The sequence below is a fragment of the Eretmochelys imbricata genome, chromosome 7 (assembly GCF_965152235.1).
Source record: "Eretmochelys imbricata isolate rEreImb1 chromosome 7, rEreImb1.hap1, whole genome shotgun sequence".
NCBI classification, from domain to species: domain Eukaryota; kingdom Metazoa; phylum Chordata; order Testudines; family Cheloniidae; genus Eretmochelys; species Eretmochelys imbricata.
Window position 1 is genome coordinate 98,152,925 of NC_135578.1, and position 27,566 is coordinate 98,180,490.

The 27,566-nt window shown below is 41.6% G+C and overlaps 1 protein-coding gene across 2 annotated transcripts; it reads right to left on the reverse strand.

Annotated features, from left to right (window-relative positions):
• Nucleotides 1-1,466: 1,466 nt before the first annotated feature.
• DPYSL4 (dihydropyrimidinase like 4) lies at nucleotides 1,467-27,550 on the reverse strand. Of its 2 annotated transcripts, none has more exons than XM_077821321.1 (14): nucleotides 27,200-27,550; nucleotides 21,094-21,182; nucleotides 20,084-20,268; nucleotides 18,951-19,115; nucleotides 17,422-17,483; nucleotides 17,242-17,322; nucleotides 13,870-13,938; nucleotides 13,630-13,750; nucleotides 12,484-12,640; nucleotides 11,214-11,355; nucleotides 9,699-9,869; nucleotides 7,737-7,916; nucleotides 3,843-4,014; nucleotides 1,467-1,558 (listed from the first exon to the last, which is right to left on the reverse strand). In XM_077821321.1, exons 1-14 carry the CDS (start codon nucleotides 27,548-27,550, stop codon nucleotides 1,467-1,469), a joined length of 2,037 nt encoding a protein of 678 aa, XP_077677447.1. The 2 variants fall into 2 exon arrangements, with proteins under 2 accessions (XP_077677447.1, XP_077677448.1); XM_077821322.1 differs by lacking the exon at nucleotides 27,200-27,550 and adding an exon at nucleotides 25,318-25,356.
• Nucleotides 27,551-27,566: the final 16 nt, after the last annotated feature.

Below are 27,566 nucleotides of genomic sequence, written 5' to 3' on the forward strand. Positions count from 1 at the left end.
TCATTCTCAAGGCTTTCACTAGTCTAGGAGAAAACAGGAAGTACTGGAAATCTAATGGGGAAGACTGATTGATCTTATAGTATTTCAGCCTGATTTACAACTCGAAGAGTTTCAGTAAGCACTCAAATTTTGGGAATTTTGGGAATTATGAACAGACTAGTTATAGAGCTCTTGGTAAGCCTTGATATATGATACCTGATCAAACTCAAAGTATATAAGTGAATTTTATGATTCACTATGGATAAGAGCCCACAGTAGGAGACAGTAGACAAAGATTAATCAAATGGCCTTATAATTTTGGTGATTTCCAACAAACTTTATTGAAAGCAATGAACAAGAAACAAAATAGCGATTTTGTTGACATTACATGCATAGTTTTATGGAATGATACTGCATATAAGATCACCTTTACTGTACATAGCTTTAAATATAATAAACCTGTTGCATTAAGCTTTATAAAAGAGTCCATCAGGTGCAACTGGCCTTCAATTTGCCTCCGCTTGTTACTTGGAAAATTGTATAAATAATCTTTAAAAAACGAGTCTAACAAAAAGACTAAAATACACTGGAACTTCCACTGTCGTCTCTGTGTTCCAGAAATACAACTATTAAAAAAACCCAAAAAACTCAATGCATTAGTATGCCTATATCGACACTATGACAACTAACTCCATGAACATTCAGACCACACTTCAATTTCTTATATTCATGCTGTCACATTGGTACAGAGTGACAATGATTCCCAAGGCATGTTCAAGGCCTGCGCAATGAGATAGTATAAATATATGATTACTGATCATTTCAACCACAATATATATAACTAACTGTATTAAAAACATACAGAGTTGAGTGTTTACCAGTTAAAATTCCTTAGAATACAAAGGGCAGTAGTTGTTATTGGAAAGGAAACAAAGAACCTATTAAACACAAAACATGTCTTCAGCTTTGTCCTGATTACAAGACAGCTAGCAGCACGGCTGAACACATTTTTAAATGAACTTCTTATTGTTTACATGCATGTGTCAAAGATCTGCTGAATAGCTATTTGAGAGAGAAACATATTTAAAATACTTGATGGGAGTTCTATTATCTTGGGCATTTTTAGCCTATTTTCCACTCAGGGAAGGATGGGGGGTGGGCAAACTGACACATGGTTAATTTTATCCTGAGCTTGATGGCAGATCAATTTTATATTTCCATGGTGTCCACTCCACCCAAGCCCCTTGCCCTGGCAGTGTACATTATGGCCATATAATTAATTGGTAAGGTTGCTACTTAGAGCTGCACTTCTGTTGCTTACAGCTCATAAAGCAAGGTGTTCTGGGTGAGTGTAAACAAGGCAGTCTTTTAAGATACATTTTCTGTAAATGCGAAACAGATTTGAAAAATGCTGTTCCCCAGATCACCTGCTCCAGTGGAAACCAAGACTGATTGGCAGGGAATACAATACATCACATTTTGAATCATTATGACAAAGATGTAATATTGGAACGTCCACCAGGGGGTGCGATGATTTTTTGAGCAGGGCGTCTTGCAATATGGTCATCTGTTTGAGATCCTAGAAAAGAAGACATAGAAATTGAAGGGCTACAAACAAGTGACGACCCCATTGATTTAAATACAGGAATTATTAAATGAAATGTTTTTGTTCATAACAATATACGGTATATGTACATGAGTAATCAATAGCAATTTATTTGTCCTTAATGCATATTGATTTGGAAACTGAACAATAAAATTCAAACAAAAATAAATACCTACACTTTTTACACTTTGGGACAACTTTATAAATAAGGTATGCAGCAGTGACATAACCAATGAACTGTAGGATCTGTAGAATCTTGTAATTTGTAGTTAAAATGCTTTTGAATTTTACCAACCCTCCTAATCAGCACTGAAGCTACAAACTATACTGATAATTTGAAGATTAAATAACATTATTATGTTTTCACACTCAGATTGAGATCTAACCAAAGCATATTTCAAGCTTAGTAGTGGGGAAACTAAACATGCCAGGATCCATAATGAGACTAAATTAAAAGGGTTAATTATAGGAAATGCTGTCAAATGCAATGAAAGAGTGTATTATGATTGGAAGGAACTGGAAAATTCTAACTGGTTTCCTGGAAAGATCCTTTGCATACTGATTCTAGAAATTCTTTGTAATGGTTTGTTTCTCCATGAATAAATAGTTTCCAGATAATAACATTTTGGGACTTCATTTCAAGTAAAGCTGTCTAGGATCCATGTGATCTCAGTCAATTAAGTGCAGAGTTTTATCCGTCACTGTATAATGTGGCATTTGCTTTCAAAATTCTTCTGAGCTATGGCACACATGTTCATGCACCAAATACAGTGTGACACTAAGTTGAGCAGCACATGCTTGATGTTCATATATGCCAAATAACTTAAGAAAGTGCGTGTGGTACTCCCACGATTCAAATAAAACTCAAAATTGCATCACTGTGGATAAAATAGCAGAAACGATCTTTCACAGCATGATTTTTTGTATGTAGAAGTCAAATTTCAACTTTATTTACACCAGGATATATATCAAAATGAACATGAAATAAATTTAAACCTACCATTGTACAACTAGATATGCAGTACTCTTCCCTTTCCTAATGAAAGGGAAAAAAAGGGATGGCTGTCATGGTTTGCATCTTCAATTCAGGAAACTCACAAGCAGCAAATCTTCTATGTGAGTGTATTATGCCTTTATAGAGATGTGACAGTCTCCCAGCCATTGGCTGAAGTACTGCTGCTCTGAGCATTCATTATAAGATCTGGGTGACCATTCCTCCTTATATCAACTTCCCCTACTAGCTACTAGTTTAGTTGTGATTCTCCCTTTTTTAAATAAAATCTTGAGAGACTATCTTTTCATCTAGCCAATGACCTCCCCTAAAACAAGCTACTGTACATGAACATTTGTCATCTTGCCTCCACTCTAGCCACAGTGCTGAATTTGTCAGTTGCTATATATGTGTTTAGTACTTTTCTCTTCTGTAACTATGATTCCTTCTCACTCTCTCCTTCCCCATCTGTCCTGACCTTTGTGCTTTAACCATATAATTCTACTTGATGCCTTTTCTTTGTTTGTTTGCATCTCAGCCATCTTCCTTTCCTACATATCCAACCACTTCTTTTATGGAATCAGAAAAGGACACAACTCGGGCTGAATTCCTGGCCCCAGTGAAGTTAATAGGAATTTTGCCATCAATTTCAATGGGGCCAAGATTTCAACCTCTGTTGTCAGACCTCATCAGATTGATGCCTGTCCTTGGCTCCTTTATCTTCTCTGTTTCATATCCATTGGCCACCTCATTTTTAAATTCAAACTTGACATGCATCCTCTCTGGTATCTTGTGACCTACATACTTTAATGTATTTGCATGGATAGCTTTCAACCATCTGGAAGAATTTTGTGTTGCTTTTGTATGTAAGATACGATAGCTCTGCAAATTGTACTGTAGCAGGAAAAGTGATTTCTCAAAAGCAGCAAGGCAATCATCACATAAACTTAGTTATTAATACAATTTGTCTTTTACATTAGCAGAAATTACTTATGCAATTCTAGACCTCAATCTTTTCCTTCTACTTGAGTAAATAACATAAGCTCTGACCCTGCCATTGAGCTCAATTTGAATGGACCCCCAGCATCCATTTGGAGTTGCCTTAACTTCAGCAGGGTTCCTCATGGGTGCACAGATCTGCCTGCAGGGAGCTCACTGCAAGACTGGGGTATGGTTTGTAAACAATATTTGCACTTCTCAGTCAGTCTAAGCTAACCATGTTCATCTCTACCTGCAAATGCTACTGTACCCACTGAGCAAACTTACCAGACAAGCTGAACCCTGACTGATGCAGATTACGGACAGGAAGAGTTGGTATTTTGCCTGAACAGGGAGCTATCCTTGAAGTAGGAGTGGGGGCTACAGCTTTAGCAGTCACTATGACATCATGAACTGGCCCATCATAAAGCCCCCTGGGAACACCATGAATTTCAGCAAGCTGTAGTGAGATAGAGGATAAATATGTGAGTTGATTCTGAATGAAATGATGAGAAGCTTCAAGCTGAAATCTGTTCCCTTACTGATTTTTCTTCTCTCCATCATACATATCCTGATTTATTATTGTAGGGTTGCACATAGGTTTAGGTTATTTGTTTGAGAAGAAAGAACATTAAACATTTGCTCTGGAAAATTATTTTACAAGGAGTTACATAGATTTTGGCCGGCATAAAAAGAAAATGGCAGGTCAGTTTTGGGCTCCATCATCCTTGTCAGTCTCCCATACAAAGGTCCCTTTCCATTAAATTGGCCACCTGGTGATGATATGGTATCCTGGCTCCCCCAAAGTATAATACAGAGAGATGAAATAGGAAGTGTTTGCTGTCAGGGTATCTTAGACACAGTGAGCATGGTACACTAAGGCCGTTACGCTGCTCTCAACTTAAATTACAACAACACCCAGTTTCAGGCCACTTTACACTGCTAGAACTGTGTAAAGGGGCCTTAGGGAAAATAAATCAAGCCCAATGTGTCAGAATCGAGCCCAGTGTGTCTTCAGGGTTCTATCATTAATTTTATTACTATTCATCCTGTTAATGTCTTTATTTTTACTGCGCCTCAGTCCATGCTGAGCACTGTACACTACCACAGAAAGTTACTGGCCCTTCCCTGAACAGCTTGCAATCCAGTTGATTCTTTAAACCAGTATTCTTCACCTCCTAACACTGAGATCAATATTTTCCTCTCCAGGGCTAGACTGGAACTTTGCAGTGGACATGAGGAAGGAGCAGTGCATAATTTTTGGCAAAAGACTTACTGTATTTTTATTTTTTGTTACAGAGAACACACAAAAATGGCATTTTTCCACCTCACATTCCATTCTGTTTTCCCTTTGGTATGTTGTGAGTTCTGATGTGACACAACTCAACCGAACTTGACAGGGCATGATTAAAATGTCCTATTGCATCAGGTGCTACTTTAAACCATCCATCTTCTTGACTGGTAAAAAGATCTGAAGTTAGTGCAGAGAAATAGCTACGAGTACTCCATTCACATTATAACCTGCAGATAGCCATTTCTCATCCCAAGCCACACAATGTACCAGTCATTTTATGATAAAAAACTAGAACAGAGCATTTAGAAAATAGAAAAAGGGTTGGGTTTGAGCATAATGAAGTCAGGACAGATATAAATTGTAAAGAATAACTATTCTGCATTTTCAAATAGCATTTCACTTTCATTGCTAACCTGTCATGCCATCTGATCTTCATCTCTGTAACACTGAAAACTGTGTAAAGCTGATATCCAATGCAATATTTTCCAACACCATTTTGGACCCTTTTCTCTCTCCAAAAAGCCATTGCTAGACAAGGGACCAAAAAACGTAATGCAGACAACCAGACTAACTGCCCATAATATCAAATGTGACTGCCCACATGAATTAACTTCACAAGCAATCAGCGACCACCTGATCTGATGCTTAACTCAGAGTCTAGGAACCTCCAGCTTCATGTGAGCAAAAGTTTATATTTAGCAAAGTGCCTTCCTTGGATGATGAAAAATGACACAATGTTTTTACTTTCAAACATAACATAGATGGAGTTTGATTGGTAGCAAATAGCCTGGAGGCCTTTTGTCACATCGAGTGGGATCAACCAGACTTAGCAATCGCTTATCTGCCAGTTAAGAAGGGTGCAAGATATGATGGGAAAATGCAGGTAGGAGAGCATACAGGAGCAATTCTTCATATTACAGGATAAGTTTCATTTTCATGGCCATACCAGAAACTTAGGAAGGACTGCAGGTGGGTGAGAGAGCAGGTAATATGGTCACTGCACAGATCATTACTTCCACTCTAGTTTTAAATGACCAGCTTTAAAAGCTAAGGCTAGCTGCCATGAACAGGATTTATAGTTTTTAAAGGGCTCTGTCAGTTTCTTTTACTTGTTCTGGCTTCCACTGTTGTACCTCTATTACAGCAATGAATTCACAGAGAAAAGAAAAGCTACAGTAAATAACATCATGTAGTTATTGCTGTAGTTGCCGACGTGCATTGGTGTATCTGGGAGAAATGAAGTGGTTACTGATACTTGCCCTCCATACATCAAATAATGAAAACATCCACAAAACACATGGAAAAATGGAGCCGTGGTGCAACTAAGAGATGATATAAAGAGTCACCAAAGGAAGCTAGTGTAGAACAGAGATCGGCAACCTTTGGCACGTGGCCCATAAGGGAAATCCGCTGGCGGGCCGGGATGGTTTGTTTACCTGCAGCGTCCACAGATTCAGAGATCGCAGCTCCCACTGGCTGCAGTTCGCCATTCCAGACCAATGGGAGCTGCGGCAAGCGGCGGCCAGCACATCCCTCGGCCCATGCTGCTTCCCGCAGCCCCCAAGGCCTGGAATGGCACACCATGCCCAGTGGGAGCTGTGATCGGCTGAATCTGTGGATGCTGCAGGTAAACAAACCATCCCAGCCCGCCAGCGGATTTCCCTGATGGGCTGCTTGCCAATGGTTGCCGATCCCTGGTGTAGAATAAGTCTTATTGGTCCTATAAAGTGAAGGAACTATGGAAAATATTTCTGAGCTCGTTGCATTGGCACCTTATCTATTAACTATTTACTTACATACAGAAATAGATCATTCCTGTGACAGAATTGCCTTACCAGTTCCTATGTTACCCCTTCTCCCAGTTGCCAGCACAGGGGATATGGCAAGCAGGAAGGGAGCAACCCTGCATACTAGCAATCCAGGGCACAAATGGGCAATCTAAAGAGTAAGTCAAATCCAGAGAGGTATTAGGAACTCCCTGTTCCCCTGCAATCCCCACTGACTTTGACATTGTTTAGAATTTTCTCCAGTCTAAACATTCTTGGATGAGCACATACTTGCTACAATAACATGCATGTAACAGATTTAAAGTATTTGTCCAGAACATACTAATGACCAATTTGCACAATTGGAGGCAATAAGCGTTTGCCAACAATGGCTGAAAAGACCTGTGAGAAGAACTTAATTAATTTCGTTATGGGATGTATCACAAAGTGTGGTTTCCTACATTGGCTATTTGAAATAAAAATATCAGAGACCCACTCAGCCCAGGACATCTCTAATGAGAAATATCTACAATTAAATTGTAAAAATGTTGCCATCATTTCATTATAACGTATCATGTCATTCAGATGAAATACATTATTTTAAAATCTTTTACCTTTCAAATTGAATTTAGAAGGACCATGCAATTAGATACATAATGCATCTTACGTCTTTGTACTTTTCCTGTCTACTCTCCTGTAATTAGTAGATTAGTTTACCCTTGAATCTCCTTGAAGACATTCTATTTGTCCAATACATACCTTATCATCCAATACAACATATTGGATGGAACTGCATATTAGTATTCAATACAGTTTTCTTTTATTTTAAGATGAATGTGAATTAATAAGTGGTATCAGGTGTAAGAATTGTCATTTGAACAGTAACATTGTTTATGCATAAGCCAGGCAATGCACAAGAGCAGTCATTGGATAGTTTTACACGTTTTCAACGCCTACAAGCAGATAACATTAATTATATTTTTGCTCCTGTAAAGGGCCCCCTTTCCCTTCTTGGTCCTACCAGAAGGCTCTGGGATGCTGCAACACAACACTAATAGCAATATGAAAACAGGGATAAATCAGAACAGAGATTGTTTTCTTGCAAATAAAAATTCTCCTTACCCTGTTTCTTGCCTTTATTCTTTTATAAACAAAATCAGGGAATGTCTTTCTAGGAACGAAGCGACCAGACCCTTGAATGACAAAGAGGTTTCCATCTTCCAGCACAACTTTTCCTTGACTTATAACCACAGTAGGAGAACCACGGCACTCTGTTCCTTCAAATATATTACATTCCACATTCTGACAAATCCAAACCAGGATATTCAGAGTTAGTTTAGGGCTAAGAACAAAAAAGCCATAAACCCACAGCCTACCCAATTTTTGTAATGCCTTCTTCATGTATAATTAATCATTCCTTAAATAATCCTTTAGATTAGATATGAAAAAATAAGATTCTCTATCAGTTTGGTGAGCTAAAGCAAACTGGAATGGACAAACAAAATTCATGAACATTTAGTACTAGCCTAAATCACACACTATGCCATTTGTGAAGCAAACCAGAGCCCAATTTTAGGTATGAATAAGTTCCAATTGCTTAACCTAAATCCCCAGCAGGCTTCTGCTGAAACTTACCCTGGACTGACGGAATCTTTTGCTATGTTTGTCAGGAAACCGCAAGTTGTCTAGCTGAACTGGTTGAAAAATTCCAGTTATATTTTGTGGGAAATTTGAAAGCATTTCATTTTTCAAAACTTCCCATGGAGTTTTTTTTCTCTTTTTAAAAATATTCTCCCCACCTCCAAATGAAAAATCTTCTTCAGCTTTCAAAAACAATTTTTGATACAAAGGTAATAATTTTTGGTTTCTGAAGAGCAAAGGCAAATTTTTCTTTATTGAAAATCAAACTGAAAAGCAATTTTTAACTGAAACACATCAGTTTCTGTTCAAACAAAAGACAAGAAAATTTCATTTTCTGAAAAATATTTCCTTTTGGTCAAAAAGTCATATTTTGTCAAAAATATTTCAACAAAATAATTTAAATCAGTTCTACCCTCTACATTTTACTAACGTTACATGTAGTTTTATCACTAAGCCTTCAAATGGGAGTTCATTTTAGGATACCTATGAACTGGGAAACCCTAGAGAAGGTACAGTTTGAACAGACACTGAGTCTTTCCCCAGTGGAATATTACCAAAGAGAGAGAGACAAGCCTATTTGGGACCAGGGAAGGGGTAGGAAAGCTGGGTTTGGCTCTCCAATAAGACTCATGTTGTTGAAAGATTCCCTTTGGCAAATGGCTTTTGAGAGTGGGGGTAGTTTCTCAGCTGGTGAATCATTTGCAGAGATAAGGGTAAGGAGGCGTTCCTAAGTAGGTGATATTCATCCCCACAAGTTAGCCTAAAGTTCCAGTTGGTGAAGTGGGAATTTACCAGAGAAAGGGCTGAGTAAACACAGAGTAAGGACCCCAGGGTTTGTTCCAGTATGAATGGTCCCTACATAGCTGTCCGAAATGGAATCAATCTTGCTTCCTCTTTTTAGTTTTACATCTGAAAGAGTACAGCCCTTGCATTTATCCAACCCTCAGGGAATATATCAACAATCCCAGTAATTTGCTAACTAAAACAAACTTCTATCTCAATAGTTTAGTTAAATCTTTTAAAGCCCTTTAAAATTCCACATGTTCAGCAATTCAAGGTTATTCAGTGGAATTCAGGAGAAAGGCTGGGACAGGGAAATGTTCAGGTTAGGGTTGTACATTTTTTTTCTATGCCTATACAGTACATACTAATAGTATCACATTTACAGCAAAAGAATGGTCATCATGTATTGTTTTACTACTGCACTATTCTAGAGCATTACTCTACATATTTTTGGTGCCATTGCAGTAAATGCCAATAACAAAAGGGATTTATTTCCCTTCTCCCACTGAGATTTAATAAACAATGATACTATTATTTTACCCAAATTCTCTCTGTTTCAATTTCTCTCTGATTAAAGGGAATACATTATTTCACTAATACACCCTGGTTGCAAAATCCTATATAAAAAAAAAGAAATTAAATCTCACAAAATGATTTTACCAGATGGTGGGTTTTTGCTGAGACAATTTTTGTAGCCTTGGGATTCCATATAACTAGGTCAGCATCAGAACCTACAGCAATTCGTCCCTTCCTGGGATAAAAATTAAAGATTTTGGCTGCATTTGTACTGGTCACTGCTACAAAATCATTCTCATCCATCTTCCCTGAGGCCTGGAAATCAGAAAGAAAGGAGACTGAGAAAAGAAAACTATTACCAGAAAATGAGGTCTTATCAGAAATGAATTTGCAATTTCATCTAGAATTTATGATATTTGTACATAGAGAAGATCGCACAATCGTGGGCCGCGCGTTTAATTCAAAAATTGACTGTCCCTGCAGGACTAGTAATTAAAAACTGTTAGAATGTCTCATGTTTGAAAACTGATTACAGCTCCCATTTTATAGTCACTATGTAGGTACTCCTATGACAGGAATACTGCTCAACACAACAGACACTGCATCCCACAACACTGAATAATAAGTGTACATGGTGAAGTGAGGCTACAGAGAGGTATGTATGGCAACTACTATGTATTATCATTCATCTGGCAGCACTTTCATCTATAGGACTCACTTCTCTCAGCAAGTACTGGGCTCACATCCAGAACTTTCTTTAGTTGATACTGAAGTGAGTCAGTCTTCAGATTATATAATTTCTTGTCTTAGATAGAAAATTTTCATGTTTATTGGAACCGGAGCTTCCTAAGTGTTATTGATCCTCAACATGCTACTCAGAGAAGGATACAAGAAACTGGAGGTACCAGAAGAAAGGGCTCAGATAGTATAATGATGGGTGAGGTATAAGAACCTAGACAGAGAGACAGGGCTCCAGTGAAGATGACGATCAATATTTTCAAAGGTGAACATTTTTAGTATAGGCTAAACAATTAGTGCATTGTAAAAAGCACAGCTGACATAACAAACCTGAAGAAGAGCTCTGTGTAGCTCGAAAGCTTGTCTTTCCCCAACAGAAGCTGGTCCAATAAAAGATATTACCTCACCCACCTTGTGTCTCTAATAACAAACTACACTCAGGATTCATTGTGGACCTGATCCAAAGCTTATTGAGGTCAACACAGAGACTCACAACTTATTCTGAGGGAACTATAATGTGGCAGAAATTACAAATGAATAAATTCCATATATCTTGCCCAGGCCTACTGGAAAAGAATACAAATGGAAACTCCATTTCTTGCCTTTACAAAAATCTTCTGGATAGACTTTTATTTCTGATCACAGTTCAGAATGGGATAGAATATTCTTCTAATAAGAAGCTCTTTCAAGATATTTACATTCAAATGTTACATTTTCTCTCATTAGCAAAGCTTTTTTAAGTAGCAGCCTAGATAATGTCATACAATGAGGCATTTAGCAATGTAAGATGATCATGTACCTCTTTCACTTCCATTAAAGAAAATCTTGCTATTGTCTAAATCCTCATATCTGACAAAAATGCCACTTGCACGCACTTGCATTGATAATTCAGCAAACATTTACACTTATTTAGTTACTTACCACACACTTCTCCCAAATTATTGACATTCTTTCTTCAATGCCATTTGTTCCCTCTGGAATAAGGGTAAAGTTATCCTTTCCTACTGCCTTCTGAGCGGTGGTAAATGTGCAGTGGGCACTGCCTGCAACCTGCAGATCCCCACTGAGTTAAAACAAACCAAAATGCAGTTAATGGACAAAATTGATTGCTCAGATTGTATTGTTCAGTGTAATAATTCAAGGGCCTTTTCTATGCAATTATATACTCTTTCAGAGTGAAATTATCTCCTGTGTAGCGGGTTAAGTGTGACATAAATGGCTCATAGGTCTTGTGCTTAGCCTTCTGTGCAGCAGTGAATTTCATCCTTAGGGTAAAATTTTCAAAGGTGCCTAAGTGATTTAAGTTCTTAAGTCCATTGGATTTAAGCGCCTAGATACTTTTGAAAATGTTACCTTAAATCCCCAGGAACTGCACTCCTTAAATCAACATCCCAGTCTTGATTCTTGATCCATCCTTTTGGCCCTGACAGCCTTTCAAGAAATTATTCTAAAGGACCTTTTATATCAGGTGTATTCCTGGCTACGGCCTGACCCAGGACAAAACTAGATTCTATATACCAGAATCTATTATAACTCAACAAATTTGAGATAGGCTGATAGGGTTGGGAGAAAGAAAGGGGAGAGCTGAGGTGGTTCTCTGGAATGAGACTCTCTGCAGACATCTGCTTATGGAGCCCTGAAACATCCTTCTTGATTTATGTCAAGGCTGTATTTAGATTGAATTATATGCATATTTTATTATCTGTTAGTGGACATTATTCCACAGGGAAAAGATTCATCAAATAAAATCTGTTTGCTTCCCTAGAGTCCAGTCACACCTCTAGAGAGAAGAATTTTGTGAAATCTCAGAGAATGCAAAATAATTCTCATCAGGAGACTAATTAGGGCAGAATATTTACTACTATAGCTGCCCTTCTATAGGTCAATAGTCTCACCCTACACAGTCTTCATGTGTTACTTTGGGAGCTGATTTTTCCATCCCTATTCAGGCTGAATAGTACTTTAGTTGACAAGGAGTGCTGTTGAATGCTTCTATTCAGTGAGCTTTTTGGTGATGACTAGCGAAGACCCTAAGCCAAAACCCCAGATCCAGACAGCATGGAACTATAAGGCAATTGGATCAAAACTCCACTCTGCTCTTTGGGCCCATCTCTGTGGTTGAATAATAATAACCCCAGGGACTGGGTTTTGTTCCGCATGCCACTGTCATTTATTCTCCTTGCCAACTCACCATGATAACAGAGAAGTGAGATAATCAGATGTAGTAGGGTCAGGGCTAACTGGAGGGGATGTAACAAAGGCTGCAGCTTTGGCCCAATTCTTACTCCAGTAGTGTGATCCATCAGTGCCAAGACTCGCTGTAATTGGCTCTCCATACACAACTGTGCCTAAAGAATAATAATGCTAATACATAATCTGAAAATATGTAACATACTCCCGATGGTGTACTCTCTTTTCTCACAGTGTAGACAAATGCTAAGATTAGGAATAAAAGATGGTTTGAGCCAGTTTCTCTGTGTTTCAGTTTTCTGAATTTCTGTCAGCCAATCAGATTGCTACAAAATTGAACAGTATTCCTTGTAAAAGTACAAAGTACCAATCAAAAAACAGCCTTGGCCAAACCCTAGAGTCTATTCAGTCCTATTTTTTGCTGAGAAAGGCCAAAGAAAGCAGAACAAACACTTCAGGACATGGCTCCTTATTTGTAACAGGGAGGGGAAAGTGTTTAAAAATCCCTCTCAATGAGATACCAAAAATTACACAAAAACTGTGGGCAAAATGCACCCTCCTGATGTAACTCCATTTAAATCAGTTGATTTACACCTGGGATAGACACAGTCTTGTATGTTTATGACTGGATATTTCTGTCGCTCACTTCTGTCACTCACGTCCATGCACTGTGGGCCAGATTCCCATCCCAGTTGGTGTAAGTCAACACAGCTCCATTGGCTTCAATGGAGATCCCCAGCTGAGGATCGGTCTGAATTACTAAATTCTAGGTATTGTGTTACCTTGTTTCCTTGGAGGAATATTTCTATTAGTTCCCAGTGTGTCAGCAGTTTGAGTTCTCAGTCATTCCCAGTTTCATTTTTTCCATTCAAAGCATGACAAGAGGTTGGAAATTAATTCTTGACATTTTTTTCCAACTCCACCTAATGAGGCTTGTGTCTTGCAAAGTCTTCAGCCAATCTCTTCAACTCTTTTGAGTTCACTTCAGTGCAATTAAACTCCAGTACATTTTGAAAACTGAAGCTAACATCAAGTTTTGTGCTTTTCAGGTGTACTAGAAATTGGCTCATTATGAACTCTTAACTCCCTTTTATTGCAGACAAGTAAAAAGTTTTAATTAGTGTGTAAATGTGAAGTGGTGTTTTACCTTTTCGTTTTGCTTGAGCTATCACATCTGCAGCACCTTTGCTCATTACTTTTGTGACATACAATGGGCAGTTGGCTTGTTTTGCTATTGTAATTGCACGGTACACTGCCTCTGCTTCAACCTTGGGAAACAAGAACACAACCAGGTGACATCTTACCACATCTCTTTTAGTTGAATGAACATGAGTGGAGACTTCTCTAAAGCGCTAAACATGTCCATTTGAAGAACTTAAGATATTACCTCCTCTGGGTGGCTAAGAACATGCCCTTCTGGCCCAGTAATTCCAAGTTCCAACAGTCTCTTTTGCTCCTAAGTGAATGTAGAAAAATGAGAGAAACAGTAAGTGATGGAAACAATCTAAAATAATGTGGGACTGGAACATCATGTCTAGAAGTACTTGAGGGGTATGGAAATTCCTAAATAATATCCTGGAATACCATTTATATCCATGACAATTAGAGCATTTTAGGAAGATGCTCTAGTCTCTGCTATGACAATAATAAACAAGACATTCTAGTGGGATTGGTCATACTACTCAGCATACTACACTCTAGTGATTTGACAACATATTGGTAGTGTTCACTTGCTCAGAAACAATTAAGCAATATGCAGTGATAACTATGTGCTTTTCCTGGGCTAATCATTCAGGCACTTCAAACTCACTGTGGAACAGGAGACTGAAGGCTGGGTAGTTCCATCACACAAGGCATTCCTATCCTTTTAGAAGTGCAGATTGAGGGGCTTGTGAAGTCCCATACATATTCCTGGTGGCAATGATTTATGCAGGTCATCCCAAGTGAGCATCGAAAAAGACTTTATACCACACTGCACTGTCCAGCATTCTGTGTATCCCCTCCCACACACAATTTTCAGGGGAATGTTATTACCTTTATTAGTATTATTTTTTTCATAGCCTTCAACGTGTGGAGCCAGTTTTCTCTGTTGCCTGATCCAGTGCTTAATTTGTAATTAAAGAGGTGCCAGGGCTCAAGCAATTAGCTGCTGGGACTCAAGTAATTTTTATACTTTCATAACTGATGCAGCAAGCCCAGGTGCCGGGGCTATGAACTGCCAAGCCTAGAGGTGCTGGGGCTTGGCACTGGAAAGTCCTCGCACAAATTAAACACTGGCCTGATCCCATGAGGTACTGAGCACATCCATAGCTGCCCTCAACTACTACAGAAGCCAATAGAGGTAGAGGGAGTTCAGCTCCTTGCTCTTAGCATTAGGCGAAAGCATGGGCCTCAGAGAGAGAGAAAATTATAACTAACACTGGAGAAACATCTCTAGGGCTAAGAACAAATGCTGTGTGTTCCATCAGTAAGCTGGGAATCTCACCATCCACCAATGAAATAGAGCTCCCTTTGCCAGCTCTGCAGAGGCCACTAAATATAATCTGCCACACTCGGAAAAACTTCAGTGTGCTGCTCACCTCTTCATACGCTTGGGGGGCAGATTTGGCCCAGCCACCTCTTTGTCATGATGGGGGGCAACCAGGCCAAATCTGCTGCCAAAAGCAGCTGGCCAGAAATCTTCCACCCTAGGCAGCTGCCTAGTTTACCTATTGGTAAAGCAGCCATGGCAGCTCTGAAAGAGGGCAAGATATACGATCCTAAACCTGTCATTACTGAAGGGCTGACTATTGCCCATCCTGACCCTCAGGCCACTGTAATGTTTGTGAAGAAAACCCCATATTGCAGGGAGCAGGGGGAAGGTGAAGGAAATGTTTCTTTAACAGGCTGTTCAGGGGTAGGAGGGAATGTGGCTGTTTGAAACTGCTCACAGCATGGAATGTTGGAGGCATTCCCAGCAAAGATGGATGGGCAGAGTGCAGGTGCGTGTTAAATGCCATTTTTCCACAACTAATCAAATAGTTATAACCATGTATATTTTACACCTCCCTGTGCCATCTTGGCCCTCTGCATCATATGAGGAGCCACCCAGGAGTATTTCCATTGTTTGCCCTCTCTCAGGGTTTTTGCTGGGGAAGGACAGCTTTAAATTGCAGTTATTGCTAGTAATTGCTAATTATTCCTGTCAGCAGACGCTGTTCAGGGGATATGCTGAATCAGCACATTCCTTGGCTGTCCTGACCACACCCCTTCTTATCTAGCATTGTCCACATTTTGTGCAGTGCTGACTCCTACCCATCATCAGTGGAGGGGTGGATTCTGTAATTTTCTGCTGCCCTCTGTGAACAGTCTGCTGCCAAATTTATGGAATTTTTATTTCTGTACCATCCATGTTCCCTTTGCAAATATCCTGGAAGTTCACCTCAAGGGCTCTAATGTTATCATGCTGCAGCTTAAATAAATACTTTTGAAGATATTGAACTGCTTGGGATCACACTATGTTTAACAGCCAGCTAGGGAGAATGAAAAATCCTAGTGGGGAAAACTGGTTTTACGTTCAGGCCTGTTTGATACAAAAAGGCTACCTGAAGTGTTGAGAAATGGCATTTAATTATAAAGTCCTCTCTTATATAATACTGCCCATTCAGTTACCTGATTCTTATTCAGAATGAATGACAAGTTTACTTCTATTCTGCATTGTATATTCCAAACATTTATTTCACATTTTTCTAGGCTAGACTAGAGACAGGTAGAATGAAAATCAATACAAATTTTGAATGCAAAATACTCCCTTGTTGCTATTTGACCCTACATTTGGAACTACGTGTCCATCTGAAATGTACACTACTGTGAAAGCCTCAAATCTCTTGAATGTTCAGGGCTAGAGCCTCCAATTTTTAAACAAAATGAGAATAAGACATCTCCAAAAGCAGGCACAGTTTAGAGAAGTAAAAATCCCTAAAATCTGCAGACAGCTGTTATAAATGTACATGTGATGATAACCAACTGGACGCAAACAATCAGCATGATGCCTCTGCTTTTAATAAGGACTCCAGATCTCCTTCCAAGCTCTTCTGCCAATATATGATGTCACAACAGGCTTTGCTGCCAGTCCACTCCCTCCAAAGCTCAGGTAATCAGCTTATCCTAAAGGCCAAGTCCTGCCTTGTTGTGTGGGTGGGTGGACTAGGCAGGGAAAAAGATGTAGAGAGCAATTTACCTCTACCTCCCACATGCCTTATCAGGGCAGAATACCAACCTAACACTGCAGGGAGCACTGAGGAGAGAGACCAGCTTCTGTACTGGCCACTACACTGCAGACCCAAGAAGGTTTGCTCTACTGGCAAATTTATCAAATTTTTATTTCTGTACCATCCATATTCCCTTCTGCAGATATCCTTGAAGTTCATCTCCAGGACTCTCATGTTTCCTTAACTCAGCCACTGAAGCCAATGAAAGTTTTGCCAATAATTTCAATCGGAGTACGATCTGCGTGATACTGTGACTGGCAGCATGCACTAGTGGAGCATATGCTGATTCTTTTCACAGAAGTAGCCAGGGGCTCCCAACAATGTATGCCTCCTGGCCAGCTTTGTGCCACCTGTTTCTGAGCTGGCAGGATGACTCAAATGCTGGAAGTGTGTCTGGCACTGCTCTGCCCCATACTGCCCGTTGTGCAGCCACTCCATTTCAGGGCAGCATTTTGGCCTAAATTAATATTGTGACTAGTTTTTAATTTAAATGGATACATTTACTATACCTCGTCAATGATGTCTCCATTTTCAGCATGCACTTGGGCAATGGCACCCAGGTCGCGAATAATGCTGAATATTTCATACATCTGTCAGGAAGGAAGGAAAGAATTTTCTAGAGTCAGATAGGTACAGTTTATAAAAAGTGTAGTTGATTACTGTTTTGCATTTCAGTTATTCTGTGTTACCTGGGCATCAGTGCACTGGAGCTTGTCTTTATAAGCCATGAAAACTAGAAAGGAGTTCACACCTTAAAAAAAATAAATTACATGTATGTTTATTGTCACAGCTGAAAACAAATCACTCATGTCTGTTAGAGAGGGATGGAAAAGGTGGTGTTCAGATCTAGGTAAGGTTTTTAGACTAGTGTTGAGGATTGAGATTGAATCAAGGCTAGGGTTCAGATTTTGACTAAGGGGGATGAAAACTTGTAGCTGTTCTTATGAGATTTGGGCCCCAAATGTTGTAGTTCATGAAAGATGTTGTACCGCCATTAGTTTTTAGATGCATTTAAACCAGAACCAATCAACAACCCATTTCTAGTTTTAGATACAACTGGGAACCAAAACCACACAGGTGAGTTCAGATTCCTGGATCTGAATCTTAACCCTTTTCACAAACAGGTTTGAATTCTAAGCTCTAATGCTGGCTCGTTTCTAGGTGCTGTATTTGAATCATTTTATTAAAGCTAAAAGTACAAATTGAAGCCAAAAGCACTACATTCAAAACAATTTCCTTTAGTTATAGAATTACGTATACAACACTTACGTATACTATATTGCACAAAATGCATAACTCGTTTCTATCTAATGTGTACTCTGATTCATTTAGTGTTGGGGCCTAGCATGTTAATTTCTATTGTATTGCTTTACACTGTTTTTAACTTATAATCACACTATGAAATTCTCTCCATTTCATTACTATATATGGGTAAGTATGAAAAATGTCTGGTTTCAGCTTCTGCTTCCTTAACTACCACTGAGAATTTTAATGGAAGATTCATTAATAGTCTCTGTGTTAACTGACAAATTCTGTCCCTGAATGTACAACTGCAATTGCCATTGAAGCCAATTAGATTTGTGTAGCGCGTCTGAGCGCAAAACACAGCCCCAAATATGTGACTAATGCGACATATTAGTGAAATGCACTAATCCTGTGGTGGGTGAGTTCTTCAGTAGACAATGTCCACTAGGTAGATATCCACGGGTTCTTATATACAGGAACTACAGGTACAAGTTTCTGTGAAGGGACTGTCAGTGCACAAGATATACACTCTACTTTCAGTACTGCAGGCTGGGAATGTGCTGCTTTATTCCACTATATTACAGAGTGGCTGGGGAATGGGGAAGCACCCACTAACTAAACAAGAGGCGAAGAAGGTATGGAGCATGGCTCCAACCCATAATACTCTGAGTAACCCGGTTAACCCCTTGATATCCAGTTTATTACAAAAGTGAAGTAATTTTGCACAATTTGGCCCTATGGGTCCAATCCTAAATTCCTTACACAGATAAATCTCCAATATAGTCAGTGGGAGTCTTGACAGTGTAAGGACTTCAGAACTAGGCCCAATAATTTTGTCTTGTACTACCAAAGGAGGTTTCTTGATGTTAGAGGGATGCATATTTCCCTAAAAAGTAGCTGATCTTTTTTCTTGTGTTAACTTTCACTCTTGATGGTAACTAGGTTAGTAGAATACTGGTCTTTTTGTCCTTACCTTTGTCTTTCACTAGAGCTTCCAGTTCCTCTTTTATGCACTCATGCCAGCGTGTGATGTCAATATGCAGTGAATAATCACAACAGGCTTTGCTATCAGCACACTCTCTCCATTGGTCATATGCAGCAAGCAGATTCATTCCAGAGTCAGGGAAAACATGGTCAACTGAAGAAATATTGCAGAGTGTCAGCAGCCTTTATATGATGGGATAACACAGGGACATTATTATAATGCCCATAAATATGCATTTGTCTAACAGTTTTCTATGGTAGGAAGGAGAAATTTTAATGCAAATTATTCGATAATTAAAAATGAGGAATATGAAAGCTTCCAAACTGTGTTTAACTCCATTAAGACTGAGACAAAAACCAGCAAAACAAGTCAATTCCAAGTTGTGGCTAACAGTACAACCTGGATTCATCTCCTTGTGTCTAGATAATATGGTGATGTGAGACAGGTGTGTGCTATCATATACATGCCAGGGGCCAAATTCTGCTCTTAGATATTTGTGCACAGCTTCCTTTGACTTTAGCAATGGCAGTCATGCATAGGTACTGTATTTCCCACTACACCTACCTACACTCCTCAGTATTAACCTGTGAGACCATTTATAGTTCAGTTCTGTGCCTCCAGTGAGTAAACACTGGACTGAACTGTGTGGTGGTTTTGTAAGGTCTACTTGGGATCAGATTGAGTAATCAAAATAATTTTTACTTTGAACCTCAAAAGTATTTGCTCTCACAATCCCAGAGCTGGAAACTAGTGCAATATTTGATTTCGTAACCAAGTCACTTTTCTTTCTCCACCTACAAAAAGCAAGGTATATAAATATAAATTTTCTGTGACCATCTATTTAAAAAGGCCCAAATAAAAAGGTGCCCTGTATAGCTTACAATGATAAAGGGGAAGTGGCCCCATAATAAGTAGAATCTTTATATTTTAAAAAGGAACATATAACAAAAGCAGAGTTTATTAAAGGGAACTTAATACTTAGTACAATTGTAACTAACCTGGTCAGACCTAAAGTCTCACTCCTGTGTTAACTGACACTGAGCAATCTTCTCGATGGTGGGACACCTCATTTGCTTTTTGAAAGATGTACTTCTTAGAGTCATTGCAATGATGCTACTTACGTATCATGGTGGTTCCTCCTGCTAGGGCTGCTTTTGTGCCTTGATAGAAGTCATCAGCAGAGGTCATTCCCATCACAGGCATTTGTAGTCTAGTGTGGACATCTATTCCTCCTGGCATAACTAACTGGCCATAGGCATCAACAGTTTTGACGCCACCAGGAACTATCAGGTTTTCTCCAATTTGCCTAAAAACAGTATTAAGAAGTTCTACTAGCCGCAAATAACATTTAGACAAAAATGTATTAACTTCCTGTTGTTAAAAGTGAGTATGTGTGTGTGCTCATGTTTCTGTAAGCTTTCCCACACTGTGCTGCCAATGCACATCAGTTATGCTCTCTTTTGAGAAATGGGGGTAGTTGGTGTCTTCAGAACTCTAAGGGAGCTCTAAGTTTCTCCCATATTCTCCTGACTTAGATGCATATTCTCTTGTGAGGCCTCATATCACCGTCACCATCCTTTTGGAAACAGAAGTTTGGATGAAATTTCATTCAGACCCATAGCTGTTGCTTTTGAGAATTGTGAGCCAGTCTCTCATCTCCACTAGCAAAGCACTGCCTCCAAAACTTTCTTAACTCTAGGATGGGATTGATCAGATCTGTCTCTCCTGGATGGCAGTGCAGAGCACCAATACCAGCCCCGCAGGCCAGCCCATTTCAGGGCATCAAATGTGACCCACAGCTCTCTTCATTCATGTAGTCCTAGACCACTCCCCAACTAGTACTAACAGTGACCGCAAATTTGATAGTAGCCACTAAAGAAGTAAGATCATTAAGAACTAAGATCATTTTACTTGTTGCCTTCAAGAACACAGCTAGAACTCAAGAAAGGAAGTATTCCTTTCAGCTTTTTCTTCCAATGCCCTATGAACTATTGATTTTTTTCCAAAAGAATATTTTGAACATATTTCTGAGAAAATTAGAGGGGTCTCTGGAAATGATTATTCATATTAAATTGCACCAACAATGTTAAGTATGTAAATTGTAATACAAAATATTTCTTAAGTAACTTACTTTATCAAACTGTCTTCCACATAGATATCAGCATAAAATGATTGATCATCATTTACGATCTTTCCTCCTTTGATTAGAAGCCGGTCACTCTAATAAAAAAAAATATGTTTTCCAAGATTATTTTATTTAGAAGTTGTTTTACTCATTACAGGCCTTCATGCATAATAATCTACAATTGCCTGCTGCACTTAAAGTCTGAGACAAAATATTTTGCATGTCTATTAGTCCAATTTAGTTTAAAAAATGCACCCAAACTATTTCATATCAAAGCCTGACTGTATTCCACATATAAAAAGTATAAGAATTATTTAAAACTAAAATGACATATATTTTACATACAAATAAAACATGTTTTAACATCTTCAAATCAACCAGAAAGGGGATTTAATCTATATTTTCCACAGCACAAGCCTAGAGAACTGTATGCTGCACAGAAGATGTAAGGAGTGATTTTAAAAAAAAATATTAAGGCAAAGTTACAATAAAACATTCACATACTACAGTGCAAGTTACATATTACTCATTTTTTCATTAATTGCACATCCACAGCTTTGAGTAGCTCTGCAAAACATTTTTTGCTCCACCCTCCAATATAAATAACTCCTGCCCAACATGATCACACTAATAAGCACAAGGCCATCCTGCTGGTTTTGGAGAGGGGTGATGTGATGACCCTTTTGGTAAACGTACACTTAACTGACTCATATTATATAAGAGACAAAGGGTCACTATCAGCCTCCTTCTGCAGATGTGGAGACCAGTTATTTATGCTGCAGTCTGTGCATATGTGCCAACATTTTAAAAAGTGTTTGTAAGGGACAGTTGTGCACCGAAGCCATGGATGTGAAGTTGCTTGCTTGGCCTCCCCCAAATGCTGTTACTGGCAGATTTTCTGTGCATTCGAGTGAATTTTAGCACTTGTATAAGTGAATTGAAAACAGCAATTCAATAAGTTATCATAACCTCTTTCTGAGGAAGGTAACTATTACTCTCCCTATTTCACTGATGGGGAAACTGAAGCAGAAAGTTTAAGTAGCTGACTGAGGCCACAGATGAAGTCAGTGTCAGAACTGAGACTGGAATGCAAGTGTTACTTGCTCTCAGTGCTGTGATAGCCCACTAGACCATGCTGATTCTCATGATATTAAGGTGCCTCATTGTGGCCAGTGGCCACTTTGGCTGCTAAGTTGAGGAGCCATTGTATTTGCAGACAGCTGGCTGGGAGGCAGCTTGCAGCAGGCCCAGCAATATTAGGGGTATCCAAAGTGGTACTGCCCTTGTACACATGGCAACTGGTCTGAGGTTCTCACAGAAATTGAGGAATCAACGGGCATGAGTGTCACAGATCTGAAAGGTCAGCTTTAGGGGAGCTGATGGAGTGGCTGTGATCTTTTGGGAAATCAATGAGAAATGTTCAACTCTAGCATTTGATTTGTATCAGTTTACATTTTCTAGGTTCTCTTTGCAAGGAAAAGGACTAGGCACCCACTGTTACATAAGAAAGTGGAGATTAACGGTAACATTTCCAGGTTCTCAAAATCAGATTTTCCTGCAGCCCCGGGCTTCACAGATCCCAAAGGATTCTGACATTAGTCAAAGGATTCTTCACTAATCGCTCTCATTTTCCACACTGGGCATTTTAGATGCATAAGAAAATGTAGGATCAGGCTCATATTTTTAAATGTGAAACGGGAGCATAGTTTATTACAGTTTTTCCTCCAACTGTGACCCCTACAGTGACTCTAAAGAATTTACTCCCAGGGCTACAATGGCCACTGCTAAGGGTTCTGATGCACATTTAAAAATAATTGCTGGATGTAACAACATGTGACAATACAGTCTAGGAGAGTGGATTACAGGACCAGAGAAATGTGCAATTATAAAATTAATCACAGAACACCACTTCTGGGCCTTGATTTTTCAGTCTGGGTCAAAGGGGTATGAATAAAGCTACTAAACAATTTTGCTGTGTTTATGAAAACTCCAAAACATATTTCATTTATATTCCACAGCCCTTAGTCTATTTTTCTTGCTTCCCAGCCAAAAAGAGCCACCACATTCACTGACCCAGGGGAGCTCTATTGGCCTCCTCCACTATGCAAATATACAGGCCAGTCCCTGCTCTGAAAGCACACCCACTCTGTAACAACCACAAAATGCCAGATGTTCTTACCAGGCTTTTACTGAACTCTCTGAGTCCCTTACAACCTGTCACATATGCAGGCTGATTCTCTCTGGCTTACTCAATGTCACTTACTCAATGAACACTTTTAAAGGGGACTCAGTGCTATTTCTCTCTCCCCTTGTGCGGCTCCATTTTAGAGCCCACCAGCCAAGAAGAAGAAGAAAACATGCTGCTCAAAGGTTTCTCCCCTCCTCCACAAAAGTCCTGGCAATCAGGGTAAGGAGGCTCCTGTTACAACAGTGATAGGGACCTGAGGGGTGGTGTGGCACATTCCTCCACAACACAATGGTGATGAGAGATGGAGGATGGAGTGAGGCCCACTGCAGTGAATGAGCTACAGTATTCTCGCTTTTCAGTACTTTGGGTTTACAGGATGGACCAGAGGATATGGGTTTATGAACCAGGAGTAAGAAGACTATGGGGATCAGGGCTGATGGGGAAAGAAGACAGTAAACATTAAGTCCTGATTAAATATAGAAAATCATACTTTTTAAATTTTATTTCTGTTAATTTCCAAATATAATGTGGCGGTCCTGCAGAATAGACCCTTCAGATTCAAAGATATGTATGTTTGCCTTTCTTTAAAAAGCAATATTTGTAGTCTCTTAGGTAACATGGCTGCCCTGGTGTGTGAAAGATAATAAGCAGGTGCACACAAGATCCGAAAAGCAGATGCCTATTGTTGTACAAGGGCCTCTTCCTGACAATATAATGCTGCAGAAACCTCTCTGAGTTCAAGTCAGGTTATGTTCAACAAAGGACCACGCTAATTCTCCAAAAGGCTTTCATAGGACGCTTGTAGTAACAAAGGCCTAAGACCAACCCCAAGAATACTCTTTCAACTTCCTCCTGTTTTGCTCTACCAGGTCTGATTTCATTTCAGAACTAAAACCCACATCCCATCTTGCTTAAGGAATAATGTATCTATAAATGATGCTTTAGAACTATATTTCAAAAATACTAATTATTATTAATAATTATTCTTTTCCAATCTCCCTAAAATGTTGCAGAACTAGGCAAAAATATGGCCCTGCAACCTAAATTGAGGGAATAAATACATGAAATTCGAATAGACACTTTATCTTAGGCACCTAAGCAAGTCCAAAGTTATCAAAGTCCATGCTTAGTCACTCACGTTATTTTTTTATTTTCTGAACTCGTAGGCTGGGAGAAAAGATGTTGCTCTCTAAGGACAAGGCAATATAAGCACATTCAAACTGCTGTGTCCTTCGGCCCCCTCAACCCTTTATGAGAAATTAGGGCCTGAAAGGGAATGAGCTAGGAAACAAGGGAGCGCCAGCTTCTTAGCAGAAATAAAGCAGATTCAATGGCCTGAATGATTTGCAAAGCTGCTGATCAACATACATTCTCCTCTTCCTCCCGGAGTCGGGAAAAGCCCCTACTCTCAGGCGTCTCTGGGACTTGGTAGGTATCTGCAACCTCACCGTGCGCATTGTTTTCCTAACGTGTTTGCTGACCGTCCGAGCTCCCTGCCAGGGACCTTTTTACTGGGGCATGATTGTCTCCGCTGAGATTTGGGGAATGCAGCAGAGAAATATTTGATATGGCCAGGCCAGCCCCCGTCCCCGCGCCGCCCAGACACGGAGCCCGGATTACAGGGCGGGCAGCGCAGCCATGGCAGAGACGCAATCACAGCACTCGCTAGGGAGCTGCTCCGCCAGCATCTCCTGCCGTCCCCAATCTTAAAACGAGCATGAAATAACCCCACCGCCCATATTTCCGAGTCCGTGTCTCCTTCCCCGCGCTGCCCGGCTACCGCACGTTTCTCCTTTACGGCCCCTGTCCCCTGAGCGCTGCCAGGGTGCTGGATCGGTTATTGTGGCCCCATCACCCTCCCGCCTCCTGCCCTGCAGCAAACCCAGCAGCTCCCGGCCGATAGCTGCCCGCTGCGCCCGGGCTGCTGCGAATAAAAAGGCCGACCGGAGGTTCGGCACAGAGAAATGCCCTTCTAAAAGGAAAGGGGAGCAGCCCCAGCCGCCACCCCGCCAGGCCCCGGGCTGCCTGGGCCTCCCTCTCACCGTGATCCGGGGGATGTTCTTCTTGCCTTGGTACGACATCTTCCCGCAGCTGCCTCTCCTTTCCGAGCGAGCGCAAGGGGCAGGAACCCACCCTCAGCAGGTGCGCTGCGGGGCCTGGGGGGGGGGGGGTCCCTGCTGGCTCTGGGGCTGGCTCTCCTCGGCGGAGTGGCCGGAGCGGGCGGCTTTTTGTGGCGTCTGTGTTTGTTCCTCCCTGGCTGCCTGTTGTTCTTGGAGAGCTCGGTGGCTCCCCCTGCTCTGGCAGTCCCGCAGCCTCGCTTCGCAGCTGCCTGATTAGCATTCCAGGCTCATGCTTCCCCGGCAGCAGCCGCCAGAGAGGCAGCCATGCAGACAGCCCGCCGGGGCCTTTCCCCAGGCACCAGCCACTTCCCCGCTCTCCTGGCACCGCGAACAAAAGCCGGCTTTCCCCACCCCGCCACCAGCCTGCCTGCCAAGAAAGAGCAGGCCCGCCAAGGCCAGCAATGGCTGGGCTGTCTGTGCGCGGCCCCCAGGAGCCAGGGAGGGAGGGTGTCAGGCAGAGCCTTGCCAATGGCTCATTGTTTCCATCCTGCAGCTCCATATATTTCTGTGAATCTTTGGTCAGGAAAGTTTGTTCTTAAGTCTGAAGATTTATGCTCTGCAGATTTCTAAAGCGCTTGATTTCATTTATGCCCCTGGCATCTGGCTAGGACTGTACCCACGGAGTGTGTGTGTGCGTGTGGGGGGGCCCACCGGGTAAGCCAAGTTTAGTCTTTACAGTTATTTAGTACAAATCACTTGTCAGCACAAATAGGCCTTTCTTTCCTCTTCAAAGCCACCTTCCAGCAATTCCCATCGGAGTCATAGGGAGTCGGGGCTTGTCCGCATCAGTACCCTGAGCTTCCACCCTGTTAGGGGCCTGATCGAGGGCTTCACCGTGCTGCCATTAAAGCACTCAAGCTCGGCCATCAACTCCTTTCCAGACTCTTAGGGCGTCTTTCCCAGTGCTCCCATTGACTAGTGGAACTAGCTTGGTCTCCAGTGCAGCAGAGACATGGACCCCTTGGCTTGGAAAGCCTCCCGGCCTTTGGACAACAGGGGATGGGGCACTCCATAAATTGCCCTGTTCTGTCTACTCCCTCTGAAGCATCTGGCATGGCCACTACTGGAGTTAGGATACAGGGCTAGATGGACCCTTGGTAGGACCCAGTATGAGTATGACCAGACTGATGTTCTCCTGACTGGGCAGCAGGCAAATGACTCATTTGGTCTCTCTCTCTCTGTCTCTCTGTATAAAGCCCGGTGTGTACCCCTGCATGCCCCACATGTAGCAGTTCAGCTCTGGGCTGGTTTTCTGGGCCAAGGGGCCATGGATGGGAATACATTTGGCCTGCACTTAAAAGTCAGAGTCAAATTGCTCGCCTGACAAACCCCCTAATCCTTTTGTAATGAGAACAAATAATCAGGCTGCACCTGGCACCCGGTCCTCTGCGGAGGCTGCTATTGATTCAGGGAAATGAAATGGAGCAGCCCAGCAGACCCCAGAGCCACCCGAGCCTGGCATGGCCTCGGAAAGGCAGCTGCCTTTGCCTGGATCCCCGTTTCCAGCAACATCCCCGACCAGGCTGGGCAGCGGCTTAGAGCTGGGACGTCCCAACCGGCAGCTGGTACCGGCCAGTAGGGCAGCGGGGTCTGCCCTGCCCAGGCCGACGCCCCTGGTAACGCTCCCATTGACGTTGGGGCCCACACTGTGCCCCCCACAGACACCCCCCTTGGCTGAATTGCTGGCGCCGCGGGGTAACGCTGTCGATAAAGTTTTCCGAACGAAAGTGCTGGTTCCCCGTGCAACGTGCGCGCTGCGCGGGCCGCTGCCTCCGCCCGCAGAGCGCCGCCGCTTCCCCGTTACCTGAGCGTGGCCGTCGGGCGCGTCTCCTGCGGCCCCAGCAGCGGGCGGGGGAGGCTCCGCTCCGGCTGGGGTGAGGGCGGGGGCGCTGCGGCTCCCCAGCGCCTCGCCGCCGGCCTCGCTCTGCCCTTGGGAGTCGCCGGGGAGCTGGCGGAGCGCCCCTCGCTCCGGCGTCTGGCCGCCTCTCCCGCCGCCGCTCAGCGCGTCCAAGTCCAGCGTTTTGTTTTCAAAGGCTCCTTCCACGCTGCAGAACATGCCCCCGAATTTCTGCCGGGGCTTGGGGCTGCCCGAGCCCAGGGCCGCGAAGTACGCGGGCAGGTCGGGCTCCCTCCGCTCCTGTCTCTGCTCTGCCATGGCTGCGGGCGAAGGA

Excerpts from the sequence above, each read along its gene's own strand:
- DPYSL4 (XM_077821321.1), bottom strand. The coding sequence starts at position 27,550 with ATGGCAGAGCAGAGACAGGAGCGGAGGGAGCCCGACCTGCCCGCGTAC. Across the intron at positions 21,183-27,199 it reads CGCCCGACGGCCACGCTCAG|AGTGACCGGCTTCTAATCAA; the intron begins GTAACGGGGAAG and ends TTTTTTTATTAG. Across the intron at positions 13,751-13,869 it reads TTCTTAGCCACCCAGAGGAG|GTTGAAGCAGAGGCAGTGTA; the intron begins GTAATATCTTAA and ends TTGTTTCCCAAG.